The sequence below is a fragment of the Coregonus lavaretus genome, assembly GCF_964263955.1.
Source record: "Coregonus lavaretus genome assembly, chromosome: 36".
NCBI lineage: Eukaryota > Metazoa > Chordata > Actinopteri > Salmoniformes > Salmonidae > Coregonus > Coregonus lavaretus.
This window is the reverse complement of record NC_140023.1, coordinates 23,560,559-23,572,838: the sequence shown is the minus strand read 5'-3', so window position 1 is coordinate 23,572,838 and position 12,280 is coordinate 23,560,559. Positions and strand designations below refer to the sequence as shown.

Genomic DNA, 12,280 nt, shown 5'->3' with positions numbered 1-12,280 from the left:
ATGATGTAGGCCTACACTACTTCTATGTGATGTTTTGTATGTGCTTATATAGAATAAAATATAATAAAATCCACTAGAATATAATACTTTACTAATCTCTCGTGGATAGACTACGAGCATCTGACCAAATTGCTTAATTTCTATTCTATTATATGGTCATAAACCTGATCCAGAATATTTTTTTAGTCTTTAATAATACATTTCTAAAGTCAAGGGAAATTGACTCATTGAATTCGAGAGGAAAATAATCGGATTGAAAAGAATAACAGAAAGTCAGAAAAAGGCTTTGCAGATACATTAGAACTCCTACTGTAGCATGACTAATGATCATGGGGAAGTCAGAAAACTATTTCTTGACCATCATTTTTAGGCACTTTGGCTCAAATCACCTTATTTGTGTGTGAAAGCGCATAACTTGCTAAATGTAATTTCTGGTAGCCAGGGGCTTTTTGTAATAAAGGCTACTCCCTTGCATGATGATGATTTGTATTTGAATAACAGGAGAAGGGATCCCCTAAGATACAGCTCACAAATCCTACAAGGAAGGCAACATTATCATAACATTAAGATATGTTCATTATAATAATGTTATTTTAAGCACTATAATGTGTAATGTACAGTGCATTCGGAAAGTATTCAGACCCCTTGACTTTTTCCACATTTTGTTACGTTACAGCCTTATTCTAAAATGGATTAAATAGTTTTTTTCCCCTCATCAATCTAAACAGGATACCCCATAATAAAAAAACTAAAATGGTTTTTTTGACATCTTTGCTAATATAAAAAAAATTAAAACCCAGAAATATCCATTTACATAAGTATCCAGACCCTTTACTCAGTACTTTGTTGAAGCACCTTTGGCAGCAATTACAGCCTTGAGTCTTCTTGGGTATGACGCTACAAGCTTGGCACACCTGTATTTGGGGAGTTTCTCCCATTCTTCTCTGCAGATTGTCTCAAGCTCTGTCAGGTTGGATGGGGAGCGTCGCTGCACAGCTATTTTCAGGGCTCCAGAGATGTTCAATCGGGTTCAAGTCCGGGCTCTGGCTGAACCACTCAAGGACATTCAGAGACTTGTCCCAAAGCCACTCCTGCGTTGTCTTCGCTGTGTGTTAGGGTCGTTGTCCTGTTGGAAGGTGAACTTTCACCCCAGTCTGAGGTCCTGAGCACTCTGGAGCAGGTTTTCATCAAGGATCTCTCAGTACTTTGCTCCGTTAATCTTTCTTTCCCTCGATCCTGGCTAGTCTCCCATCCCTGCCGCTGAAAAACATCCCCACAGCATGATGCTGCCACCACAATGTTTCACCGTAGGGATGGTGCCAGGCGTGACGCTTGGCATTCAGGCAGAGATGGTTGTCCTTCTGGAAGGTTCTTCCATCTCCACAGAGGAACTCTGAAACTCTGTCATTGACCATCGGGTTCTTGGTTAACTCCTGACCAAGGCCCTTCTCCCCCGATTGCTCAATCCTGTCTCGGAGCACTACGGAAAATTCCTTTGACCTCATGGCTTGGTTTTTGCTGTTTTAACTGTGGGACCTTACATAGACAGGTGTGTGCCTTTCCAAATCATGTCCAATAAATTGAATTTACCACAGGTGTTCTCCAATCAAGTTGTAGAAACATCAAGGATGATAAATGGAAACAGGATGCACCTGAACTCAATTTTGAGTCGCATAGCAAAGGGTCTGAATACTTATGTAAATAAGGTATTTCTGTTTCTTATTTTTAATACATTTGCAAACATTTCTAAAAATCTGTTTTTGCTTTGTCATTATGGGGTATTGTGTGTAGATCGATGAGGAATAACATTTATTTAATCCATTTTAGAATAAGGCTGTATGTAACGTAACAAAACGTGGAAAAAGGGAAGGGGTCTGAATACTTTCCGAATGCACTGTATATGTGTACAGATGTGTAAATGTAATGTACAGTATAATATGTATTCTCTAATATAATGAAATTTTCTATTAAGATAATAAAAATGTACTTCAATTGCATGTGCTGTTTACAATGTGTTGGGCTGTGCCTCAAGGTGAGAATTCTGACCTTTTTATTCATAAATCGGGAACCTAAAGTTTGTCATGCTACATGTATATTGTCTATGTATTCTATTTATTTACGTACCCTTTTTCTGAGACAGAAAGTAGGTGCCAAAGTTGTTTGTTTTTTTTTGGGGGGGGGGGGGGGGGGGGGGGGGGGTAAGAAGGATTACTTTATCCTATCCCAGGTATTCCTTAAAGAGGTGGGGTTTCAAATGTCTCCGGAAGGTGGTGAGTGACTCCGCTGTCCTGGCGTCGTGAGGGAGCTTGTTCCACCATTGGGGTGCCAGAGCAGCGAACAGTTTTGACTGGGCTGAGCGGGAACTGTGCTTCCGCAGAGGTAGGGGAGCCAGCAGGCCAGAGGTGGATGAACGCAATGCCCTCGTTTGGGTGTAGGGACTGATCAGAGCCTGAAGGTACGGAGGTGCCGTTCCCCTCACAGCTCCGTAGGCAAGCACCATGGTCTTGTAGCAGATGCCAGCTTCAACTGGAAGCCAGTGGAGTGTGCGGAGGAGCGGGGTGACGTGAGAGAACTTGGGAAGGTTGAACACCAGACGGGCTGCGGCATTCTGGATGAGTTGTAGGGGTTTAATGGCACAGGCAGGGAGCCCAGCCAACAGCGAGTTGCAGTAATCCAGACGGGAGAAGACAAGTGCCTGGATTAGGACCTGTGCCGCTTCCTATGTAAGGCAGGGTCGTACTCTCCGAATGTTGTAGAGCATGAACCTACAGGATCGGGTCACCGCCTTGAAGTTAGCGGAGAACGACAGGGTGTTGTCCAGGGTCACGCCAAGGCTCTTCGCACTCTGGGAGGAGGACACAATGGAGTTGTCAACCGTGATGGCGAGATCACGGTTGATGTGTTTGTATCTAGCATTAGAAAGCTTTGCAATGCATATTGGCAACAACTATGGTATGAGCAGCAGTCAAAAACCTTTGCAATCATTATTTGCTTCATCAGTGGTAGTGCTTGGTAAATAAGGTGTTAATAATATGTATATTTTGCATTTAGTTAATTTCAGCCACAAAATGTAATTCCAAGGCCTAGCTAATGTTTGTATTATGAACTTCTTAAATGTATTTCACAGATGTCAAGAGGGCATTTTCTCTCTTCATTTTTACTTTCTATTGTTCAAAGAGTCCAATTGTGCCATGCAGCTACATGTTAGATATGTGGGAAATGCATTCACAGGGCTGCCAGGCAAGCAGAACATGTGGATGTCTCTGTGTGGTAGCTGGGACTCCACCACCGGACTCAGGCAGGTTTGGATCAATGGGAAGCCAAGTGCAAGGAAGCTGGGATACACTGCGGGGAGTGTGGTGAATGGAAAACCCATCATAATCCTAGGTCAGGAGTAGGATGCTTATGGTGGACATTTCAATAAAAGGGCAAGCATTTATTGGTCACCTCACTGATATGCACATGTGGAATTATGCTCTGTATGTTCTTCACAAGTGACTTCAATTTCACCCCTTACCTGGAGGTCCCTCGAGTACACCATACATGGGTTTGTAGTTCTAGAAAACAATCAAACACCCTGCCAAGAATGAGCAGTGCCAACCAATCAGAGTTGTTGATAAATGTTGATTATGATCACACATCTAAATATGCATGTCTATTCACAAGTACTGTATTCTGCAAATCATTAAAACAATTTTTGAATCAAATCGAGAAACACATTATATTCTTTCCTAAAGTAATGTCCTCCAATGAATTTAATAAAATGACACTCTTTATAGTAAATTGTGTTGCTTGTACATTTGAGTGTAGAATAATTTTAAGACAAGTCCCCAGTCTTTCTAACTGGGTTCAGGAACTGAGGGGATGGCAACATGTTTGGGAACGGTGTGATTGCTGTTTAAGTTGGGACCCTGGTAAAGATAAAAACCATTATTTGGGAAGGCAAACACACTCAATTCATATCTAAAAAAGAATTTAACCAAATCAGTTATTCAAAGATAACAGAAACTGTATTTATTTGGTTTATTTACTAAACATTCAAATCATGTAAACTAAAAAGGTACAGTAATTGATTTACACTTTGGTCTATATGAGCTCTGTTATTACCTGGGTTGTCTTCCTACAATATGCAAAGACTTGAATTAAAATGGTACCCTAACAATGTTTGCTTAAAATAATTTTGAGTCCAGACAAATAAAAACACATCTGGAAATGGTAACCTCATCCTGTCCATTGAGACATTACAGAAGCGCCAACAGATAGGGTTGCATTAGAGTCATCCAGTGATTTGTGGACAAGGTACACGCCAAAGGTCACCTAAAAAACAATCACAACACAACACATTTACAGCATACTCACTGAATGGGCAAAATGGCAGTGAGAACAACAGACAACAAGTCTAGAGATGTATCCAAAATGGGGTCCTTTGGGGATAAGGGATACTGTATATTGAATACTCTGCTGTGTGTTTTCTTTGTAGTTAATGTTCTAGTTTTTTATGTACTCTGGCTACCTTTGATCTAAGGTCAATGACACGGACCGTTGCAAATGAAGTCGACCCAGTAGTAAGTCAGATGATGTGTCATGGGGTAGGGACTATCTGAAAACTCAACACACACCAACCCTGGAATATATTGTCACACTTTGAAATTAAATGCAAACTCCCCCCCCCCCCCCACCCCACCCCCGTTGCAAACGAAGTCGACCCAGTAGTAAGTCAGATGATGTGTCATGGGGTATGGACTATCTGAAAACTCAACACACACCAACCCTGGAACATATTGTCACACTTTGAAATTAAATGCAAACTCCCCCCCCCCGCCCACTGACCTTCCCCTTGCGATAGGCAGAGAGAGACAGAAGAGGCTCCTTGGTCTTGGCTCCTGTGCTCTGATCAACCCCGATCATCTGGCATCTGCCACACCGACCTGCCACCTTCACGTCATATTACAAAGAGTTGTTACAGTTAAAGCTTTTCGTTACCATTTGAGTAATAAGTGTCACCATATATGAAAATCAATCTGCATCCTCACCTGGAAATGGGTGCTTCCAATAATCAAGTGTGACCAATCATCTTCCTCAAATGGCTCCAATCCAGAGATGACTAAATTGGCACGAAACCGACGAATAAGCTGCTGGATGTCAAGAGGCTGATGGTCATCAGAGGATTCCTGTCTGTCCCCATAGTGGTTAGATAAACCACAAGGAACACGAAGAAAGGATGGTTCCCATTCATCAATAATAATGGTTTACCTATGACGATCTTTGTACATGTAATTCACTAGGCCTACATACTGTGTCATTTAGTATGTCACAAATTCCAAATGTCCTCCACCAGGAATGTGTGAGGCCCTTAGGCATAATAACATGTCATACTGTACCTGCTGGTGATGTGTCTCTGAAGCAAATCAACACTGGAATGGTTGATCATTAGGTACTGGGCTTCATTCACCAAGGAGAGGGCAGTGGATGAGACCTCTGGGGCAATGACAAAAAAGTCTAAATCATTATGAATTTAAGAGAGCAAAGAGATCCCATTGGGGTAAAGTAAATTCCAACATGCATGCATACAAAATAGATTTTTGCAGACAATAGGAATTACTGAAGGAACCATTATGATGGATACCCTAGTATGGTATCTGAACTTAAGTTTACCAAGGACATTTCCCTTTCACCTTTTTCATGGCTCTTTTTCATGTTGCGAATGAAATCAGGACTTTGCATTATCAGACGACAAGGCTGTCCAAGGAACTCTGAGAGCCATGATGCAGCTTCATCGCCACAATCCACAGTTTGCACCCTTGGGAAGGAGAGAATACAAGAACCATTACGACATTTCTGAATCAAGGTGATGGTAAATTATGCTTATTTTAAGTGATCTGTTATACCATCTGAAGTCAATGTGGCAGACTTGTGGTAGACCAATGATTATGGAAAAAATGCATCAAAATAAATACTGTATTTCATTCCTGACACTGATCATACATGTCTTTCAAGCCTACTCTATAGATTTTCTACAAAGACATAGCTAGTAGTTTAATATATATATATATATTTTTTTACTCACCTGTCACCACACACCTTGCTTTGACACACCCTATGACTCTGGTGTGGCTCATTGTGGTTTTCCAAAGGGACAGAAATAGTGTCCATTCCTGAAAGAGAAGAGGAACTCTTCTCATATGACTGAAACATATGTGAGGGGTGCTGCTGAATAAAGATTCCTGGAATGTCACAAAAAAAAAGTATATATTTATAATGTCTGACCTGAGGCCTGCAGGAGCAGTGTGTTCGAGGGAAGGTAGATCTGTGGATGAATGAGGCATAAGCGTGGTTCTCTCTTTTGGTTCAGACACACTCCATTACCATTCACCACCATCCAGCCCCGGTCATGGAGCAGACCCAGAGGGCCCACTGGCCAGTCAGTCACCTGCATAAACACACATCACAATTAAAACACAGAAGAAGTGGGAAGTCAATTGATACAGTAGACTGCTTGGCACACACATTGTAATTGGGCCTCCTGTAGCTCACGTTGGTAGATCATGGCGCTTGCAACGGCAGGGTTGTGGGTTCGATTCACACGGGGGGCCAGTATGAAAAATGTATGCACTCACTAACTTTAAGTCGCTCTGGATAAGAGCAACTGCTAAATGACTAAAATGTAAATGTAAATGTGTTTAGTTGATGAAATATTCATTCTTACCACTAATATCCAACAACAGGTAGATCTCTGTGACTTTTATCCAAACATAACATGGGTATTGGAGAACTATCATAATTTGCATTGTAGATTTAATGAGAGCAAAACAATATTGAAAGAGAAATGTGTTCAAACCTCAAACGCTGCACAGGATTTGATTGGAAATATGTAGATGTTAGTCAGATACTGGGCCTTCCCATGGCTCTTTGCTTCCTTGGTGATGGCCACGCCTCCATATTCGTTCACAACTGGATCTGTAGAGGCTTGCTCTCTATTGTCTATGTGGTTAGGTTTCTCATTGGTAAGCATAGTAAGCAGACACTGACTGGAATCTTTAGACGAGGTGTTCGATTTCAGTCTGTCTAGTTTCTCTTGGTCCACTTTGACTGGTTTCTCCACAAAGCAGTCCACAACAAAGTTCAAGAAGTTTCGGCAGTCCTGGAAGGTTGACATGTAGCCGAAGGATACACGCACAGATCCTGTTGGACGGCCATCAACCAGGTCTATGTTGTCTCCACAGACATGACCCGCCTTGAAGAACACAGGAGAGGACATGCATGACAACAGTATATTAGGATGAATAATTATCTTTATCGTCTTTTATTGTCTTTTGCACAAACACACGTGCAATGACATCTCAAATTCACTACTTACCTGTAGGTTGCTCTTCACCTCTTGATTAGTGATACCAAGGAAGAGTTGACAGGCACCTGTGTTGCAGAAGCAACCTGTCCGCACATGGATATTGAAAAGACTAGCCAGCTTGTCCACCTGAGAAGAGAAAAAGGAAAATGATTAGAAATTGTAATCAATCAGCAGGAATATGAGACAACATTTTTTATTGCATTCATAATACACAGGCTATGTTAATTATGATTTTACTTGGTAAATTCCCCTTTCACATTTTTCGGATGTTTGAAATTAATAAATGAAAACACTGTAGGGTGTAGTGAATAAAATAGGCTCATTTGAGTGAACCTGAGAGTATCCAATTATTTGTCCGTGACAGTCCATCAAGTTGAAGTTGAGGATGGCTCCCTGTGTGCTCGGGTTCTCAAACTCGCTGTCGGAGTATATCTGAGCCACTGGTTGTCCGTTGCCATGGCAAAGACTAGACAGCAACATGTAAGTATAGCGTGCTAAACCAAATGTATGCAGCTGGACCTTGTCCATGCCTCCTAAAGGTGAAAACAAGGAAACAAGGTTGCAATACAATAGTCTAAGGGTTTTATTGACTCAATTCAATCTCTGTAGCATATTGGTCCACTCCTTACTGATGTTCAAAATATTTCTGTCAAATTGATGTAATGAACAACCACTCAACCAATTTAATTATACTTACTTTGATTCTTAATGTAATGACAGATGATATTGACACATTAGAATAGCAACTTCATTTTGTTTCATCTGTGCCTTTCAATTATTCATATGTACATACCTGTGAGCGTGTGGAGAGCATCAAAACTATGATTTAGAGCAATGATGTCCAGGAAAGAGATGGTGCCATCTTCAAACCTTAATAGAAAACAAACAACAAGGTTTATCCCCCAAAAAGTATCAAAAAATACAATATTATCTCTCTAAGCCTGGCTGCATTCACATCCATACTAACATTTCATGGAATAGTTTACCGGTTAGCCATATTTGGGGCTGGCACATAATAGTTCTCCCCCGCTAGGTAGGCCGCTGCTGTCCCCCCACCAAAGTATGCCTTTCTTAGGAGGGCAGCTGTATCATTCCTGACCAGAAGAGCCCCTAAACCTGTGGGGAAGCCAAACATCTTATAGAAGGAGAAGGGAACAAAGTCCGCTGGGTGCTCCTGCAAATCCAGCGGAGAGCAGCTGGCAAAAGAGGCAGCATCCAGCAGGACGAACCACCGGCCCTGGCTGTCACAAGCTGGGTAGAGCTTCCTCGCCTGGATGCCCCTCACGTACCCCAGGGGGTACTTTCTGCCAGAGAAATTGCTCTGTGCTGGATAACAGAAGAGGTGTGGTGTCTGGCAACTGCTGCCTTCACTCTGGGCTACATCTTTGGCTCTGGCCTCTATCTCCTCGGGGGAGACAGGTAGAGGAACTACTCCTAGTGCTGAAGTAGCTCCTCTTATACCGACCACCGAGGTATGGTTATCAGTCAGATAGCAGAACTGACTGGCTGGCTCCGCAGCAGTGGGAGGCCTCCAGGGAAAGCTCTCAGCGATTAATTTGAGCGCTGCCGTACAGCCAGAGGTGAAAATCACGGAGTATTTGTCAGGAGTGGTGTTAAAATGCTGCAATATCCTGCAAGAAAATACATTTCTGTTCAGGACATATCCTCAATAGGATGGCATAAATAAGTGGTCACACAGTCACATTCATTCGGATGGAATAATGATGAGTATTTCTTTCTGTGAAAGGAGAGGCTTTAGCTACCTGTATCTGACATGCTCCACTGTGTCATGTGTCAGTCTGCTGCTGGGGTTATGGCTGTGAGGGTTGCCTAAAGACAAAAATATTAAAATAATTGAATAATATATTAATCAGGATACAGGTGTATTCATATATATATATAAACAGAAAACACAAAGGCAAGTACGATGGATTATCAGCCTTTGAAAGGGTGTTAAAATAGAGGACCCGGAAGCCTATTTAGTTGGTGTGGAGCAGCAACAGTCTCAGAGTAGGAGGTCCAGGTGCAAAAATAGGAGGTATTTATTTACAGTGCAGGACGTGACAAAGAAGACTGGATACAAAGTTGAGTATTTACAAAGTGTATTAGGAAAAATAGTTGACAAAAATACTTTTTTTAACAAAAAGAATACTGAGATTAGAGGACTAAGGGATAACATCTTAACCACAGGGCAAAACGCCCATAAACTCACATCTGAGTTTGGCAGAGGTAAAGAGCGTAGGGCCTAGCGGTTAAGAGCGTAGGGCCAGTAATCGAAAGGTCGCTGGTTCGAACCTCCGAGATGACTAGGTGAAGAATCTGTCGATTACTGGCAAGGCACTTAACCGGAATTATTCCTGTAAATTGCTATGGATAACATCATCTCCTTAATGACTAAAATGTCACAGATCCTAAAAGGACCTGCCCTAGCCTGGCATACAACTTTAAACAGGTCAATTCTCAATAAACAGTGTTAATAATACGCTTAAATGGCAATACAATTGACATGCAATGGCCAGTACTTAACTCGTTAATGAAAACAAGGGTTCATTTACATAAACAGTCTAAAAATGTATGTAGCAATCCCAGATTGCCCCTTTAATAGAATTATGTCAATTTTTTACACTTTTAACTACTCAGCACATTATATCAGTTGTAGCTAATTATATTTGGTATGGGGAAAGACTCACCATATACATTCCTGGAGATATCCTGATAGAATTCTCTCACCAGTGACTCGGGATATAGCGTTGTTCCAGCATGATCCAGGTATGTAATGCCTGTCAAAAAGTTGGTTTTTGGAGTTTGAGAAATCTTGGTAATGAGTTTCTATGTGGATAATCCCTTATGTGCATCTAATAACAACACTTGCACCACTTAGTGGTAAGTAGACGTATTGCCATAATGACACAACATATACAGTAGGCCTGTGTTAAAATGTACAGCCCCGGTTTGCGTTGAATCAGCATAAATTGATTTACTAACTTTAAACAAGTTTGGCACTGTGACTGAAGCCCCACGCACAAAGTACTGTACCTTTAATCCTTGAGAACTCCCGTTCTATTACGTCTTTGAAGTCACTCTTATAACCGTAATGACTCCAAACCTCCTCGAAGCTCTCAATCGTGCACAGTTGATTAAAACTTAACGATTCCTTCTCCATAGCCTTTTGCAGCGGCATATTCGCGTCTACCTACCTACAGTGTAACTTTGAAGTTCTATCTACAACGTAACTTGCACAGGTCGAATGGCAGTATTGATAGCTAAGAGACAAACACTCACTGACAAAGTTCTAAGTCCACACTGCATCTCTGACGGAGAGTAACAGTCATTTGTATCGAAACGATTTACCTCGCATTCCTCAGTTCAACAGATCAAGATAAGAGGACTGATATAACTATAGATCTATCACTGAGATAGCAGGAAATGGAATACAACATAAACTACGTTTGGAAGTGGACTGAGTCTGTCAGTAGGGGGCAATAAGTGAGCAAAACATAAAACTGGCTAATTCAAATGAAATATTGTTGCTATTATCAAGAATTTAGTGTGTTAACCAGAACAATTAAAATTCCTCTTCAGTCAAGATCAATGATACAAAGAATGATGGAAACATTTTTGGGAGTAGTTTAAATGAAATAATGGGCAGAAAGACAAATCCAACTCCATCTTTTATCGAATCACAAAACCATTTGATGTTGCCAATTATTTTAATGATTACTTCATTGGCAGTGTGCAAATTTAGGCAGGAAATGCCAACAATGAACAGTGAGCCATCATATTCATGCATACAAAAACAAATAATGAAAGAAAAGCATTGTAAGTTTGAATTTTGTAAAGTTAGTGTGGGAGAGGTGGAAAGATTATTATTATCGATCAACAATGACAAACCTCCTGGCATTGACAATTTAGATGGAAAGCCACTGAAGATAGTAGCTGACTCTATAGCCACTCCTATCTGTAATATCTTTAATCTGAGCCTAGAGGAAAGTGTTTGTCCTCAAGTATGAAGGGAAGCCAAAGTCATTCCACTACCCAAGAATGGTAAAGCAGTCTTTACTGGTTCTAAAAGCCGACCTATCAGCTTGCTGCCAGCTCTTAGCAAACTGTTGGAAAATAATTGTGTTTGACCAAATAAAATGCTATTTCTCTGTGAACAAATTAACAACATACTTTCAGCATGATTATAGAGAAGGGCATTCAACATGTACTGCACTGACACAAATGTCAGATGATTGGTTGAAAGAAATTGATAATAAGAAGATTGTGGGAGCTGTACTGTTAGATGTCAGTGCAGCCTTTGATATTGTATGTGTTATGGCTTTTCAACCTCTGCCATTTCGTGGATTCAGAGCTATCTATCTAATAGAACCCAGAGGGTTTTCTTTAATGGAAGCTTCTCTAATGTTAAACATGGAAATTGTGGTGTATCACAGGCCAGCTCTCTTGGCCCTCTACTCTTTTCTATTTTTACCAATGACCTGCCACTGGCATTAAACAAAGCCTGTGTGTCCATGCATGCTGATGATTCAACCCTATACGTGCCAGCAACCACAGCTAGTGAAATCACTGCAACCCTAAACAAAAGAGTTGCAGTCCGTTTTAGAATTGGTGGCCAGTAATAAACTGGCCCTGAACATCTCTAAAACTAACAGCATTTTATTTGGTACAAATCATTCCCTAAATTCTAGACCTAAGCTGAATCTGGTCATGAATGGTGTGGCTGTTGAGCAAGTTGAGGAGACTAAATTACTTGGTGTTACCTTAGATTGTAAACTGTCATGATTAAAACATATTGATTCAATGGTTGTAAAGATGGGGACAGGTCTGTCCGTGATAAAGGGATGCTCTGCTTTTTTGACACCACACTCCACAAAGCAAGCCCTGCAGGCTCTAGTTTTAGCTTATCTTGATTATTGTTCAGTCATATGG

At 41.1% G+C, this 12,280-nt stretch overlaps 1 protein-coding gene across 2 annotated transcripts; it reads right to left on the bottom strand.

The window, feature by feature from the left end:
* Positions 1 to 4,009: 4,009 nt before the first annotated feature.
* LOC311110912 (molybdenum cofactor sulfurase-like) lies at positions 4,010 to 10,805 on the bottom strand. 2 transcript variants are annotated; one of them, XM_084153542.1, is made up of 15 exons: positions 10,385 to 10,805; positions 10,039 to 10,128; positions 9,112 to 9,178; positions 8,335 to 8,979; positions 8,142 to 8,218; positions 7,682 to 7,881; positions 7,358 to 7,474; positions 6,839 to 7,234; positions 6,268 to 6,430; positions 6,068 to 6,155; positions 5,676 to 5,800; positions 5,382 to 5,478; positions 5,034 to 5,175; positions 4,831 to 4,935; positions 4,010 to 4,317 (listed from the first exon to the last, which is right to left on the bottom strand). In XM_084153542.1, exons 1-15 carry the CDS (start codon positions 10,527 to 10,529, stop codon positions 4,222 to 4,224), a joined length of 2,553 nt encoding a protein of 850 aa, XP_084009668.1. In that variant the 5' UTR covers positions 10,530 to 10,805; the 3' UTR covers positions 4,010 to 4,221. The 2 variants fall into 2 exon arrangements, 1 of the variants encoding a protein (XP_084009668.1); XR_014610736.1 differs by lacking the exons at positions 4,010 to 4,317; positions 4,831 to 4,935 and having other exon boundaries at positions 5,090 to 5,175; positions 5,382 to 5,476; positions 10,385 to 10,618.
* Between the last annotated feature and the right edge of the window lie 1,475 nt (positions 10,806 to 12,280).

What these genes read in the sequence shown, in the direction of transcription:
- LOC311110912 (XM_084153542.1), bottom strand. Translation starts at nt 10,529, where the DNA reads ATGCCGCTGCAAAAGGCTATGGAGAAGGAATCGTTAAGTTTTAATCAA. An exon ending in TGCTCTCCACACGCTCACAG is followed by an intron (nt 7,882 to 8,141) that starts GTATGTACATAT and finishes TTTCACCTTTAG; the next exon opens with GAGGCATGGACAAGGTCCAG. An exon ending in CTGCCTATCGCAAGGGGAAG is followed by an intron (nt 4,318 to 4,830) that starts GTCAGTGGGCGG and finishes ATTGTTTTTTAG; the next exon opens with GTGACCTTTGGCGTGTACCT.